At 38.1% G+C, this 16,428-nt stretch overlaps 1 protein-coding gene across 3 annotated transcripts in view; it reads left to right on the top strand.

The window, feature by feature from the left end:
• Positions 1-16,150, top strand: part of KBTBD3 (kelch repeat and BTB domain containing 3) — a 34,490-nt gene extending 18,340 nt beyond the window's left edge. The window contains exons 1-3 of one of the 3 annotated variants that reach the window (XM_053594077.1): positions 7,689-7,808; positions 8,421-8,544; positions 12,593-16,150. In XM_053594077.1, the coding sequence (XP_053450052.1) occupies positions 12,597-14,195 (1,599 nt within the window). In that variant the 5' untranslated portion in view covers positions 7,689-7,808; positions 8,421-8,544; positions 12,593-12,596 and the 3' untranslated portion in view covers positions 14,196-16,150. Of the gene's footprint in view, positions 1-7,565; positions 7,809-8,420; positions 8,545-12,592 lie in introns of those variants that run through there. The other 2 variants (XM_053594076.1, XM_053594078.1) reach the window with 2 other exon arrangements.
• Positions 16,151-16,428: the final 278 nt, after the last annotated feature.

Below are 16,428 nucleotides of genomic sequence, written 5' to 3'. Positions count from 1 at the left end.
CCTTCTCTTATACCACTCCAGTGGGAGGACAGGAGGAAAAGGGGTAAAGTACCTCATTATAACCTACCATGGCTGGAATTCAAGGCTCTCCATTGTACCAGGTGTGGGTAGGTATAGAGCCACAATTTTTTTTGTGGTGTCCAGCTGAGGGAGAGTAGTTATTGTTTTAAAACTTTTTTATCTCACTAGGTTGCTTTTTTCCCTTGTCCTATGAGTTCCCTACCCCACTTCGTCTGAGCTTGCTCCTAGAAAACACTTCCAAAGTGGTGGTGTGAGAGTTTTCCCCTCTACTCTCACACCACAGCAAAAGGTTTCTGTGACTAAATGCCGGTGTTTTTCTTCATATTCTAAGCAGCAGACACTAGCTGGATATCCTCTAATTCAAGTCTATCACTATCTGAACACAGTGAAGACAGTGTCATATCTCACAAGGTGATGGATCAGTCCCAAAACTTCCCCCCACTCACATACCAGTCACAAGTCTTGGCCTTCAGAATTTCTCACCAACTGGCTTCAAGGTGGGGCTCACACACCCCCAACTTTAGGTTTGATTAATTTGCTACAGTGGCTCACAGAACTCAGGGAAACATGTTACTGTATTATAATGGATATTACAAGGATACAGATGAAGAGATGCAGAGGATGAGGTATGGGAGAAGGATGTGGAGTTTTCATGCCTACCTGGGCGGGCCACCCTCTAAGAACCTCCTCCACATGTTCACGTATCCAGAAGCCCTGTGATCCCAGTCCTCTTGGGTTTTTGTAGTCAACCATATGGAAAGGTGATTGGCTTTCAGGGTATGGGATAGGTCCTCTCTGGAAGGAGGGTTGTAGGACCCACCGTAAGAACCAGAATGGTGGGGGAAGATTAGAATCCTGCCTTGGGGCAAGAGAAAGTCAGAGAGATTCTGTTTTCTGAGGCCTAACACACCGAACATTATAACAAAAGACTATAGCATGGGAGTTATATGCCAGGAACTGTGAACAAAAATCTCCATACATACCATATACATACATGCACATACACACGTATATTTTAACACCACAGGGTTCTTTGTGTGCTCACCTGTTGGTGTTTCAGGACTGCCAGCTTTTTCAGTATCTAGAATATATTAGGTAAAAAAGAAAATGGAAGTCAACCAACATGTTACTCCTCAGGTCCCACGTTCACTAGCCAGTCTGCTTTCTTCTCTTCACTTTTCATCATCTGCATATATGTGTGATACATATTATATTTATATATATATGTCTAGAGTTTTTGTGGTAGTTGGAGATGAGTGGGATGAGTATGTTTATTACAGATTATTGAAAGCAGAAATATCTTTGTTTTTTATAGGGGTTATAAGACTAAATTAAGTATAGTGTGAAATCCACAGGCCACTTCTTGGCACATCTGACTGGCTTAGCAGGTGTTAGCTATTATTATCATATATGCATTGTCAAGAATGACTTTTTAAAGGGGGGTTTGTTCCATCACCCAGGCTGATGTGCAGTGGTGCAATCCTAGCTTACCTGTAACCTCAACTTCTGAGCTCAAGCAAGCTTCTTTCTAAAATGTAAATCCAATGATACTATGCCTGATGCCTCTCCTACTTAAAATCCTTCTGAATGTATCTTATTACCTATATAATGAAACCTGAGATTCCTACCATGGCATTCAAAACTATGCATGATCCAGTTTCTAGTTACCACGTCAGCTTTAGCTACCCTATGCCCAGTCCCCAGCTTTATATTTCTCCCTGTGAGCCATGATAACTCCTCTATGCCTTTGCATCTATATTTAACTATTGAAAATGTCTTTCTTGGGCAACACCTGTGGCTCAAAGGAGTAGGACGCTGGCCCCATATACCAGAAGTGGTGGGTTCAAACCCGGCCCCAGCCAAAAAAACTGCAAAAAAGAAAAGAAAAGAAAATGTCTTTCTTACCTTCTTTGGTAGACATTTAAAATATTTCTTTCACGATTCAAGTGCTATATTTGAAAATACTGTAATGTTTCCCCAGTTTTCTCTGCTCTGCCTGTCTCTGCATCCACACCCCTAAAAGCAAATCTGAGTTTTGTCTTTCTGGTTTCCTTTGATGACACTGATCATAAATCTGTTGTGACACTTATTACACTATTACTTATATTTCTCCCTGCTGGTCTTTAAGCCCTGTATGAACAGGGATCCTGTGCCTTACTTATCTTTATGTTCCTAATGCATGAACTGTTTGAAACCCTGATTTTTAAAAAAGGTTTGTGGAAATAAGGAAGATCAGCATTGAGGTTACTTCATTGATTCGATGAGAGCTTAAACTTATACTATAGTGGTTATAGGGATGAAGAGACAGTGGCTTTAAAATAGGGTGGGTGAAGGATGATTTTTGGTTTTCTGGCTTGGTGAATATAGGTGGCATTCATCTAGATGGGAAATATACAAAGAGTAATATTGGGGGAAAAGAAATTCAGCATGATGTTACCTAAACTTGGGTCATTTCCAGTGGTAATTTTGGCCACATTATAGAACTAGAAAATAAAGTAACTCTGAAATGTTCAACAAATAAAAATATATAGTAAAATTAAAAATTAGGTTGGGCAAGGTGGCTCATACCTGTAATCCCAGCACTTTGAGAGGCTGAGGCAAGAGGATTACTTGAGCCCACAATTTCAAGGCCACCACAGGGAACATAGTGAGATTTCACCTCTGAAAAAAAAATTAGAAACTGAAGTTAAATTGTATGTAAGTTGTGTGTATGGATACACATACATACACATGTACCCATCACCTACAGAATGAAAGTGTGAAACAAGTATTCGATGTCTACCTACAGGCATTCTTTTCTCCTCTCTTTGTGATTGGATAGCTTGGCAGTTGAGGTAGTAATTCTAATTTACGATGTTCCCTGTGGATAAAATATCTTTGCCAGTACCTATGATTATAATTTTTTTTTTTGAGATAGGGTCTCATTATGTTCCCAGGCTGGAGTACCATGGCTATTCACAAGCTTAATCTCACTAGTGATCAGCACAGGAGTTTTGACCTGCTCTGTTTCTGATCTGTTTCAGTTCACCCTTCCTTAGGCTGGTGGACCCCAGCTCCCAGGAGGTCACTATATTTATGCCAAATTTAGTGCAGACATCCAGTTGTCATAACACACTACACTACAGTCCAGAACTCCTGGCTCAAGCAGTCTGCTTGCCTCAGCCGCCCAGGTAGCTGGGAATACAGCCATATACTGCTACACCCAGCTGAATCTAATCTTTGAGAGAACTTCTTAAAACCCAGAGAAATCTAAGGTTATAGGAGACAAATTTATCTTTTGATTCTCAGCATCTGACTTCTTCTAACACAAAGAGATTTAAATACATACATATATATATATATATATACATTTTTTTTTTTTTTTTGAGACAGAGTCTCACTATGTTGCCCTGGGTAGAGTGCTGTGGCATCATAGCTCACAGCAACTTCCAACTCTTGGGTTTCAGTGATTCTTTTGCTTCACTTCCCAAGTTGCTGGGATTACAGGTGCCCACCACAACACCCGGCTATTTTTTTCTTGTTGTTGTTGTCATTGTTCTTTGGCAGGCCCAGGCTGGGTTTAAACCTGCCAGCTCCCAGTGTATGTGGCTGGTGCCCTAACCGCTGAGCTCCAAAGCGCTAAGCCTTAAATACATATATTTTAACAGATGTAAATATAGAGCACTTACAGAGGATGTGTAGGTGATCTGGACGGAGTCTCCCAAAGAATTCTGTGGTTCTCAGAGGCAAGCCATGGAGAGTCCCTACATTGCTGTTACAGGTTATTGATACTCCAGCCCAAAGAGAACAAGACCAGGAATAGCACCCTGACCACATTGTGCCATTGAGAAAATACTTTAATCCTGTACGCAATGTTAATTCATGTCTGTATAACTAATGTGGACAATTTCAATCATCCTGTCTCTGTACCTGCTTTGTGTACCTTCTCTTTGTAGTATAATATTCTTTGGCTATTCGTTTTAGACATTTCTTTCCATCATCATGAGTCAGAGAGGCTGTCTTAAACCTCCCACCAATTGATTCTGACATTTCAAATAAAAGTTGTTTACAATAATCATTCTTGTATCTTGGCTCTTATGCCCTAGGAATTATTAGAGAGCATGTTCTCCTCTCCTTTCCTCTATCACCTTATAAATGTAAACTTCTTAATTAATGACATTTAAATGATTTGCTTGCCTTTTCTGTTAAATTTCTTATAGAAATAGGCTCTAACTTCCACTTATGTATTTACCATATAGTATATGCTAAAATACCCGTTTTTAATATTCTCAACAATATAGCTAGATAAGTATAGTTTATCCCCTATTTTGTAGATGAAGAAAATAAGAATCAAAGATTAGATGTTTTTTTCCTCAAATACATCATAAGTAAATTGCCCAGCCAGCACTGAAACTCAAGGCCATCTAATTCTAAAGCCCTGCTACTGCTTCCGTTTCACATTGTTAAAGGAAAAACTTTAGGCCAATTTAACAGTTTATTTGAGCAAAGAGCAATTCATGAATCAGGCAGCATTTAAAGCTGAAAGAAGTTTGGAGACCTGCACTCTAGCAGCACTGCCAGGAGCCTCTATAGGCTGAACTTGGAAACAAAACAGAGGAATCACCTGACTTGTTACAGCTGTGCATTTGCTTATTTGGATATGGTCTTATGAGAGGAACCTAGTTATGTAACCAATTGGCTGGTTGGCTAATCGTGATTGGCTGAGGCTTGTTCTTTGGTTTTCAAGTTAGTTACAAGAAATATTTCCAACTTAAGTTACAGTTTGCTTACTGAGACAACCTCAGGCTAATGGCTTCCTTATTTGAACAACATTGCATCAGACTCTTGGGAAGATATATGATTTTTTAAACAAGTTAATGTTTTATATCTATGTATTTTATAGGCATTTGAAAAGGAAAAAAAACGAATAATTTTTAAAACAGTCTTATGGGGTGGCGCCTGTGGCTTAGTCGGTAAGGCACCAGCCCCATATACCGAGGGTGGCGGGTTCAAACCCGGCCCCCGGCCAAACTGCAAACCAAAAAATAGCCGGGCGTTGTGGCGGGCGCCTGTAGTCCCAGCTACTCCGGAGGCTGAGGCAAGAGAATTGCTTAAGCCCAGGAGTTGGAGGTTGCTGTGAGCTGTGTGAGGCCACGGCACTCTACCGAGGGCCATAAAGTGAGACTCTGTCTCTACAAAAAAAAAAAAAACAGTCTTATGAATGACTGCCCTTATGCAGGAAAGAACTTGTCCTGGGTCATTAGCCATGTATGAGTATCTTTATGCCTCAGTTGCATTTTGGATACTCTTCTATCCTATGTTCTCAACATTATCAAGTGAAGACTTGAACTGTTGTGATAGTTAATTTTCTGTATAAGCTTGACAGGGCCATGGAGTTCCCAGACATTTGGTCAAACATGTCATGTGTTGATATTTCTGAATGAGATTGACATTTGAGTCAGTAGACTGAGTGAAGCAGATTGTTCTCCTGTAGGAAGGGCCTCATCCAATCAGCCGAGGGTCTGAATAGAATGAAAAGGCCGAGTAAGGGCGGCGCCTGTGGCTCAGCGGGTAGGGCGCTGGCCCCATATGCCGAGGGTGGCAGGTTCAAACCCAGCCCCAGCCAAACTGCAACAAAAAAATAGCCGGGCCTTGTGGCGGGTGCCTGTAGTCCCAGCTACTCAGGAGGCTGAGGCAAGAGAATTGCCTAAGCCCAAGGATTTGGAGGTTGCTGTGAGCTGTGTGATGCCACGGCACTCTACCGAGGGCGATAAGGTGAGACTCTGTCTCTACAAAAAAAAAAAAAAAGAAAAGGCCGAGTAAGAGGGACCTTCTCCTGACTGAGCTGAGACACCAGACCAGTGTCCCAGCTTGAATATGGACAGAAATACTCAGTCTTCTATTCTGCTGGGGCCTTCAACAGATTGGCTGAGGCTCACTCACATTGGGGAGGGCAGTCAGTCTTCACTCAGTCTACCAATTCAAATGTTAATCTCATCCAGAAATAAGGTTTAACTAAATATCTGGGCATTTTGTGGCCCAGTCAAGTTGCACATAAAATTAAGCATTACATCACATGTAGCTGCTACCACTTAACATGTAGTTAGAGCAACCAAGGACCTGAGTTTTCAACTGTATTTAATTATAAGTAATTTAAATTTGAATAGCTACACATGACACTCATGGTTACTGTATTGAACAGCACAGCGGTAGATAGTTTCAGTCCTAGAATGGAGCTTTGATTGATGCTGGAGGACCATTCAAAATACTTTTCCAGTATCTGGCTCTCACCTGGGCCCCTTGGAACACTTGCTCTGGGAGAACCAAGCTACCATGCTGGAAGTCCAGCTACCCTGAGACTGCTGTGCTATGATGAAAAAGAACAAACTAGCTACATGGTGAGGGTGCATAAAGGAAGAGAGAGAGCCAGCCCTGTCTCTTCTCACCATCCCAGCTGAAGCAAAAATAAGAATAAAGAAATCATATTGGACTTGTAACACACTCAGACCTCCAGATGACATCAGTCCCAGCTACCATCTGACTATAGCCATCTGAAATCTCCCAAGCCAAAGCTCCAGCTAAACCCATAGAACCATAAGAGATAATAAATTGTTGTCTTAAGCCACTAAGATTTGCAATAATTTTGCAAACAGAAGCCACTAAGTTTGGGGGTGATCTCAAAAACAATAGATAACCAGAATAGAAATGTACGAGGTAATTGAAGTTTCCTATTTGTCTGACCCCTCTAGTTCCAAGTCTTCTTTTTCCTTTCTGTTTTTTGCTTCCTTGCTTTTGATGGTACAACTTTAATACAAGGTGTCCATAAAGTTTGTGTGGAATTTAAAATAGTGTGGAAACTCAGACTCTATGGACACCCTGTATTTGGAGCTGAACTTGCACTTCGGGAAATCACAATTATCTGACCTTCAACTGTCTTGGATTCCTGTCCTCGTGTTTAAAAAGCTTTTTTAACAAAGTTATGTGTTTTTTTTCTTCTTTCCAATAAGCCAACTTGGACCAGTGCTTCATGTCTTCTTCTTTACTAAAGGCCATAACTAATTAATACAATGTAAAACTTTGCTCTTTCTCAACCACATCTCCTGTAAAAGTCTAACCTTACAGGGCCCATTGTCTATGTCTATGTCCAAGATCAGCATTTTAATAGCTGCTTTGCTCCCAGAAGAAAATGGATGCAAGAAGAAGCGGGGAGTGTGTTGGGTGTATACTCAAATAAGAACTACTGTGGAAACAACCCCGTTTGTTTGTAGCAATAAGACTAGTCTTGCAATGAGATCTTATATAAGCTATACAACTTGTAAATTTTGCTGTCTAACCCAATTACATAGCTTTGAGCATTAGCCCATAAGAATTATACTTTTTATTCTAAACAGTTCAACATTTCTGAAAATTCAAAAGGGATTTATTATAAAACATAAAAACAAATGTTTAGAGCAAAGTTTTCTATCATATGATTGTTCTTATAGGCATTTTTTGTATAATTGCCTTTGAGGAAAAATTTCCTTAGGTCTGTACTACATGAGTCTTTTTTTTTTTTTTCATTCTAGTTCTAAGAACATGGAATTGGCTATGGATAATTCATATGATTTCAATCAGCAAAACTCATGTAATGGAATTTCGTCTGAGAAGAAAAGCAACTTCCTTGTATCGGAAGATCATGGACAGAAAATCTTAAGTATACTACAGAACTTTAGAGAACAAAATGTCTTTTATGATTTCAAAATAATCATGAGTGATGAGATAATCCCATGTCACCGCTGTGTGCTGGCAGCCTGCAGTGACTTTTTCAGGTACCGCTGCCTGCTCTGTGCCTCCGACTTTGGGATATGGGTGATTAAGTCACGTATTAGAACTACACTCCGTTTCCCCCACACACAGGAACATGCAAGGGTAATTTTTTAAAAAATACATATTAGAATCATGATTAACTAGTAATTTTGAGTAGGAAAATTTAAGACTATTTTTTTCAAAGACTATCTTTTTTTAAAACACAGGTCTTCCCAAGCCTGCCTTTCCCAAAGTTCTATGAAACATTATTCCTTTAAAACGTTCTGGAGAAATTTTTTTTTTTTTTTTTTTTTTATCAGGGTCAGTTTATTTGGAGGATCCCTATGCTGTATTATTTTAGAAAAAGAGGACAGGACAAGTTGAATAAAAATGGAAGCAACTCCGAAGAAAATGACTCTGAGGAAGAAGTTCCAGTCCTACACTGTGTCCACGTGTTAGCAGAGGCGGGCGTGCGCAGGGGCTCTGACCGGAGGATTTAAACATTTCTTTTCTCTTTGGCAAAGACTTTCCTATATTTAGGAAAAGTACTTCTTAAGCAAAAAGGCATTTCTTTGGAGTACCCAACTTGTTATCACCTAAGCAACTTACTCAATATAATTTGGTTTCCTGTGTAGATCACACATAAGGGAATGTCCTGGTCACGACACTGCAATAATCTGCTATGGTAACAGCAGCTTTCTGATTCTATAAAGTGAAAGGTCCGACACATGACCCTCCAATTGTGGTAATTTTATCAAGGTAATACAGTCTTGTGAGGCCTCCCGGTCAATAGACAGGCAAGCCTTTCTTGGTGACACCCTGGTCATCAGACCTCCTTACATCCTAATTGCAGTATTTTGCATTATGTTCAATTTTGGAAGCAATTTTAATTCAAAATACACAGGATGTAAATCTCAAATAAACTTGATAAAAACAGAGTAATATATAGACATATCAAGATGCAAGTTAATTTATACTGTTTTTAATCTTCAGTTGAACTCTTATTTTTTTACCAACATCTAATTAGATCTCAACCTTATTACCGTTATAGTAAATTTTCTAAGCTAGACTTCACTCAGCATCATTTGTCGATGCCCACTAACTGCTGAACACCTACTCCTGTAGAACCCCTCTGGTAGGGGTTCTCGCTTTGCATTTGGGAGCAGTGGCTCAGGGCCACAGCACAATTTACTGGGGACAGGGAGGCAGTTCAGGGCTGCCCTGTACTATAGCAGGGACAGGGAGGCTGCAGCAGTCACAACTCTCTGCTTGCCTTTTTAAACTATATGTCTCCATCCGTTTTCATTTTTTTCTCTCAGGTAATCTAAGGTATTCTTTTTTGTTTTTGAGACGGTCTCACTTTGTCACCCTTGCTAGAGTGCCATGGCATTATAGCTCATAGCAACCTCAAACTCCTGGGTTCAAGAGATTCTCTTGCCTCAGCCTCCCAAGTAACTGAGACAACAGATGCTAATCACCACACCCAGCTATTTTTAGAGAATGGGTCTTGCTCTTGCGCAGGCTGGTCTCAAACTCCTAACCTCAAGCAATCCACCTGCCTCGGCCTCCCAGAGTGCTGGGATCACAGGCATGAGCTCCCAGCCCTGAGTTATTCTTTTTGTAACTTCACTGGAGCCCTTACTGTTTTTGTACTCTGCCACATCTCACGTTCTAACAGCATCTCCCCTCTCCTCTTCTAATCCAACTTTTCTTCCATGTAACTCTTTCCTACCCCCTTTTCCTTCATGTCACTTCTTCAGCACAAAAAAGTGAAGGATGTGTAGTCCAGTGCTCAGTACTTGGCCTCTTAACGCATAGGCCCTAAATTTAAACCTCAGCTCTACCACTTACTAGACATGTGACCTTAGGCAAGTCGCTTAACCTCTTCAGGCCTCCATTTTCTCATTTGTAAAAAAAAAAATAGGATAATAAAAATAGGAGCTAACTTATTGGCTCATTATGAAGTTATGAAATAATGCCTGAGTAATGACAGAGTACTCACTACATTCAGTTGATGTCAGCTGCTATGCTTATTATTTCCAAACCTTGGAAATAATCTGGTGTGAACACACAGCTTGATTTCCTTGTAATGTTTTCATGCTAATAAAATAAGAGGTTCATGTAGGCACTTGAATATATAGTCCTCTACTCTTGTTGAAACCATTTTTTAATTCAATTTATCTGCACATAATTTTCATTCATAGAACTTTGTTTAGCTTATTCCTAGTTTTTCATGGGTCTATTTTTAATTTTTAAAATTTTTAATTTTACTATTAGAACAATATATTTTTTAGATTTTCTGCCTGTTTTAAATAACACAAAGGACAAATTCTTTATTATATGTGCTATTATTTATAGTATTCTATAAATGAGTACACAGTTCATATGAAAGTATGCACAAATATAGATATTAAATTGATAATTTACATTCTTGTATTATAATAAGGATACTAACTCATTTGTGTAATTAAAATTACTGGAATATTGGGAATGCAATATAAAATAAAAATGCCAGAGAAGTACACAATGCATGTTAAATACCATTTACAATGTTTTCGGAAAATAAAAATTAATGACTGAAATGTAAAATTCACTGGCGATAAGAAATTAAGAAGGAACCACATGCATCTTATAGCAGCTTCATGGTACGCGGTGAAGCCGAGAGAGACTTCACTGGCCACTTTGAGACGAGTAGGATAAAGTCTATGAAGAATTTTGCATGTGTCTCAAAGAAAATGTGGAAGCTGATGATAAGTTAAAGATATATCTAATTCAATAGAAAACATTTGCTTTCTTAAAATAATAACAATAGCAGCTAATAGTTTACATTGATTAATTCATTTATTTCTCTCAACAATCCAAAGAGATAAAATACTACCAGTATCTATCTCCATTTTCAGATGAAGGATTTGAAGCACAATAAAGTCAAGTCACCTTCCCAAGATCATGCAGCTTCTAAGTGGCAGAGGCTGTGTACCTATCCAGGCAGCCAGAGCCCAGAGCCCTTACTCTTTTTTTTTTTTTTTGAGACAGAGTCTCTGTCGCCCTGGATAGAGTGCCATGGTGTCTGCTGTGGCGTCATAGCTCACAGCAACCTCAAACTTTTGGGGTCAAGCAATCCTCTTGCCTCAGCCTCCCAAGTAACTGGTACTATAGGTGCCCACCACCATGCCTCACTAGTTTCTATTTTTAGTAGAGATGGGGTCTTTCTCTTGCTGAAGCTGGTCTTGAACTCCTGAGCTCAAGCAACCTGCCTGCCTTGGCCTCCCAGAGTACTAGGATTACAGGTGTGAGCCACTGTGCCCAGCAAGCCCGTACTGTTACACTATCCTAAACTGACTACAGACATCTTCATAATCTGAGTAGCATCATAGGTTGATCTTTCTATTGACGTATATTATTGAAAAACCTGTATGTTGTGTAACTGCATATGATTCTTAAAGTATGTTTATTTGGTTTTGTACTAAGAAGTATTGAGTAGCTTAGTCAGATGTCCTCCTTCATTTTTCTAAGGAGTATATGTTATGTGCAAGTTCCCTCATATTTTTCAGCTGGATGCTGCGCTTTTTTGATAGATTTAGTTGCCATCTGGAGTGCACTCTAGTGAATTAATTGGTTTCCCTGCAGAGTATGTGGGCCTCTGCTCACAAAGGTCTCTTAAACAACCCTGGCAAAAGTACAAACCATTATTAAACCAATAGCAATATACAATTTAGTCCCTGTGTACACATTTCCAAACAATTTCTATGTTTGCCTAAACTGAACCAAAGAAATTTCCAATTCCTTAGATTCTGTCAGCTTTACCATGTGAGGCTAAAATAGAACTTCTTAAGAAGAACTTCCACACCAGTCTAATCATTCAGATGTAGGAACTTACTGCATTTTTCAGTGGCTGTTACCGCAAAGGCTTCGTGTGGTATAATATTATTGGTTTGTTTTATGAAATCACATTCCCTTTTCCCCAAGACACTGTATAAAATATCTTTTTAGAAGTGTGTCTTATCTAATGGATTTCCCCAACACAGATTCATTGGCGACGTCTGGTGTCTCTCTGTGCTCTGTCTTGCTCTCTTTCCTGTTTCATTAATGTCTGATCCAGGGGTCCTCAAACTGCGGCCTGCGGGCCACATGAGGCAGTATGATTGTATTTATTCCCATTTTGTTTTTTTACTTCAAAATAAGATATGTGCAGTATGCATAGGAATTTGTTCATAGTTTTTTTTTTTAAAGTATAGTCCAGCCCTCCAACGGTCTGAGGGACAGTGAACCAGCCCCCTGTTTAGAAAGTTTGAGAACCCCTGAAAGACCTTTAAATCCTAAACCCAAAAGCAGTATATTTTAGTTACCACCAACACAGTTTATACTAATTAACCCATAAATAAAGAAATTCTACCATTTGAAAGATTTTATCTTATATATTATCTTAATAATATATAAGAAAATAAATCAGTAAACAAAATTTGGATTTTTTAATAGTCTTTTTTGAATTAGTTGCTATAGCTCAGCTATACTGTATACATTCTGCAATATAGGAGTTACGTAATACATTTGTTGGCAATAAATAATATGCTACATAATTCTAAATATTCAAGTAATTTATTAGGATTTTTTAAATCATAGCTGTGTACAATAATGCAATCACAGGGTACAATGTGCTTGTTTATTAGGGCGTTATTAAAATGTTATTTTATAAGTATATTTCAAGTCAACCTAAGGGTAAAGAAAACCTCTTTAAGGTAATATTGAAAATAATTATGGACTATAGTATTTCTGTTTACTTGTTCTTCTTTGTTCTTTATTTTTGCAGGGCTATGTTTGAAGTAAACATGAAAGAAAGAGATGATGGAAGTGTTACCATTACAAATTTATCCTCCAAAGCAGTTAAAGCATTTCTTGATTATGCCTATACTGGAAAAACAAAAATAACAGATGATAACGTGGAAATGTTCTTCCAGTTGTCATCATTTCTTCAAGTTTCCTTCCTATCCAAAGCTTGCAGTGACTTTTTAATAAAAAGTATTAATCTTGTCAATTGTTTACAGTTATTATCTCTATCAGACAGCTATGGGTCTACCAGTTTGTTTGATCATGCATTATACTTTGTACAACATCACTTTTCTTTATTATTTAAATCTAGTGATTTCTTAGAGATGAATTTTGGAGTTCTACAAAAATGTCTAGAATCAGATGAATTAAATGTTCCCGAAGAAGAAATAGTACTGAAAGTTGTCCTTAGTTGGACTAAACATAACGCAGAATCAAGGCAAAAATATCTGCCTCACTTGATTAAAAAAGTCAGATTGCATCAGTTATCTGAGGAGACGCTCCAGGACTGTCTGTTCAATGAAGAATGTTTACTTAAGAGTACAAACTGTTTCGATCTAATCATGGAGGCACTTACGTGTGTACAAGGCTCTGGTGGACTCTTCCCTGATGCTCGACCTTCCACAACTGAAAAATATATATTCATTCACAAAACTGAGGAAAATGGAGAAAATCAATACACATTTTGCTATAATATTAAAACTGACTCGTGGAAAATACTGCCGCAATCACACCTAGTTGATCTGCCAGGATCTAGTCTTTCTAGTTATGGAGAGAAAATATTCTTGACAGGCGGTTGCAAAGGGAAGTGCTGTAGAACAGTCCGGCTCCACATTGCTGAGTCATACCATGACGCCACTGATCAGACCTGGTGCTACTGTCCAGTCAAAAATGATTTTTTCTTGGTATCAACTATGAAAACACCAAGAACCATGCATACATCAGTTATGGCTCTCAACAGATTATTTGTCATAGGTGGGAAGACCAAAGGATCTCGGGACATTAAAAGTCTCTTAGACGTTGAATCTTACGACCCTCTTTCCAAAGAATGGGCATCTGTCAGCCCGTTGCCCAGAGGCATATACTATCCAGAAGCAAGTGCATGCCAAAATGTAATTTATGTCCTTGGATCAGAGGTGGAGATTACAGATGCCTTTAACCCATCGCTTGATTGCTTTTTTAAGTATAACGCTACTAGTGATCAGTGGTCTGAACTAGTAGCAGAGTTTGGGCAGTTTTTTCATGCAACGCTAATTAAAGCTGTCCCAGTAAACTGCACACTCTATATATGTGACCTTTCTACCTATAAGGTTTATAGTTTTTGTCCAGATACTTGCGTTTGGAAAGGTGAAGGATCTTTTGAATGTGCAGGCTTCAATGCAGGTGCAGTTGGGATTGAAGATAAAATTTATATATTAGGTGGTGATTATGCACCAGATGAAATCACAGATGAAGTACAGGTCTACCACAGCAGCAGGTCTGAATGGGAAGAAGTGTCACCAATGCCAAGAGCCTTAACTGAATTTTACTGCCAGGTGATTCAATTTAATAAATACAGAGACCCATGGTTTTCTAATCCTTTGTAAAGGTAATATGTACTTCGACATTCTAAAACTATCCCAGTTATAGTAACCTACAGTATATTTGTTAACCATGATGATTAGTAAGAAGATATTTACATCTTAATAAAATGACATGTTCTTGCCATCAGACAACTGATACGTATGTACATAGATGAATAAACATTTCCCTGAAACTTAAAGTACAAAATACATTTTACCAAAAATTATATTGAATATAATTTAATGTTGGAGAATCCAAAATACTTGGTATTTTCATATGTAAATACGTCATAGATTCTGACACTTTGATTTTTAAAGTACTTTATCCATGAAAGACTAGTAAAAATATAGTTCACAGATTTGTACTATTTGGACATGAGAAATCTCTTGAGGGAGCAAAAATGAATTATTTACATACTCTATGATGTAAAAGATAAACTAGAAAGAGGTGAGAATCCTATCTTACCGTAGGAGGAAGAGTGCTTGGATTTTTGTCATTTGTGATTAGGGGTTACCTTTTTTACCCTTTTTGGGGGGGGTCAGAAACTTTTCTACAATGCAGCCTGTTTCCTCAGCCCTTTAAACAGAGCACTAAATATAGTTTAACTTTTTTTTATGATTCATCTCTTCATTGTAATATAATATACCATGTTATAATGCCACCAGTATTTACGTAAATGGCTTTAAAATTGCTGATTCTAATTAGTTTTCGGTGTCAGTTGGTTCCAATTTCTAGCAATATTAGCTCTTATTATCTATGTTAACATTCCTTTTTTAAAATTTCAGATTTAATGTGGGGGTACAAACAGATTCCTAGTTTGCATTTGTGAGGTTAAAGTCCAATGTGCAGGTGCATCCCACATCGAGGCAGTGTGATGTCTGCCCGTGTGGTGTATCCACAGGGGTAACTTACCCAACTCCTTTCCCCTCTCCCCCTCACCCCTGCTTGAATTTCATTGAGTTTTTCTCTCATGTGAGCATGTAAGTATTAATCTACTAGTTCCAACTTATTACCGGGTACATGTGATTTTGTTTTTCCATTCTTGCGAGACTTCATTTAAGAGATGTATAAATTAACATTCTTAATTTAGTTGGTAGTTCTAAGTTATCCCCAGCCTGAGCTTATCTTGATGTGTCCCCGCAGTGAGTGAAGCTCTTGGATTCCCGGATGGGAGCCCTGAAATGCTTTTCATGTATCATTACCAGGTTTAAATCAGAACCATATCAATGCTCTGTAATGATGCTGCTGACTGTAAAGCACCATGTCGGCTTACTACTTAGGGAAGTTATTCTCAGTGTATTACTTTCTAAATTCAAAAAAAATGACAAAACTTTTAATATCGACAGTAATATTTGCAATGTGCATCTGTTTAGAAGTGTAATCTTTGACCCAAATGATGAAAGAGTATCGGTTATCATTGTTCTCAGATGATTTTGCCTTGCAAGAGTGGATGTTTCTTTAATCAGTATAAAAGATAAAGGCATTTAAGGTTTTAAGAACCCTGATTTACTTCTCAGGCAATGTGCAGGCTAGATTTCTCTGGAACCAAAAGTAGTTTTTTACACTCAGTAGTAAATGTTAATCTGTTTTAAATGTACATACTCTTTACAAGTGTGCCCTTAAGTGGACAGACACTTAATGAAGGTCGTTTTCTTTTACCATAAACATTTAGGCAATCAAACATTTCAAACATATTTTTCAAATTAAACAGATTAAATTTTCATGCAGTTCCAAAATCAAGGACTATTTCTGATTAGATGACAAGTACATAAAAAATATTCTGTCAAATTGGTGGCCTTTCTATATAAGAATACGAGTAGATGGTTTTGCCCTTTTCTCTGTATAGGAAAAAAGAAAATACCATGGAGGCTTTTGTATATATATATGGCTTTGAAAACAAATTATTTAAGAAAGACCATAACACAGTGAGTGACCTATATGTTGATATGCTAAACTGTTTAAGAATATATAGAGTAAGAGGGACTTTACCTAACAATTGCAATCAGTGTAATCTGGCTTATTGTACCCTCAATGAATCCCCAACAATAACAAAAAAAAAAAAGAATATATAGAGTATGTTTAAAATAAATATTGTTTTAATCACTGATGCTAGGAATTGTTCATCTCTTCCAGAAAGGAGATCAGATATTTACATTACAATTCATAAGAGTAGCAAAATTGCAGTTATGAAGTAGCAGTGAAAATAATTTTATGGTTGGGGGTCACCACAACATGAGGAACTGTGTTAAAGGGTCA

The sequence above is a fragment of the Nycticebus coucang genome, chromosome 6, assembly GCF_027406575.1.
Source record: "Nycticebus coucang isolate mNycCou1 chromosome 6, mNycCou1.pri, whole genome shotgun sequence".
In the NCBI taxonomy this organism is placed as follows: domain Eukaryota; kingdom Metazoa; phylum Chordata; class Mammalia; order Primates; family Lorisidae; genus Nycticebus; species Nycticebus coucang.
The sequence above is the reverse complement of the archived record's forward strand: the minus strand, read 5'-3'. Positions and strand labels throughout refer to the sequence as shown.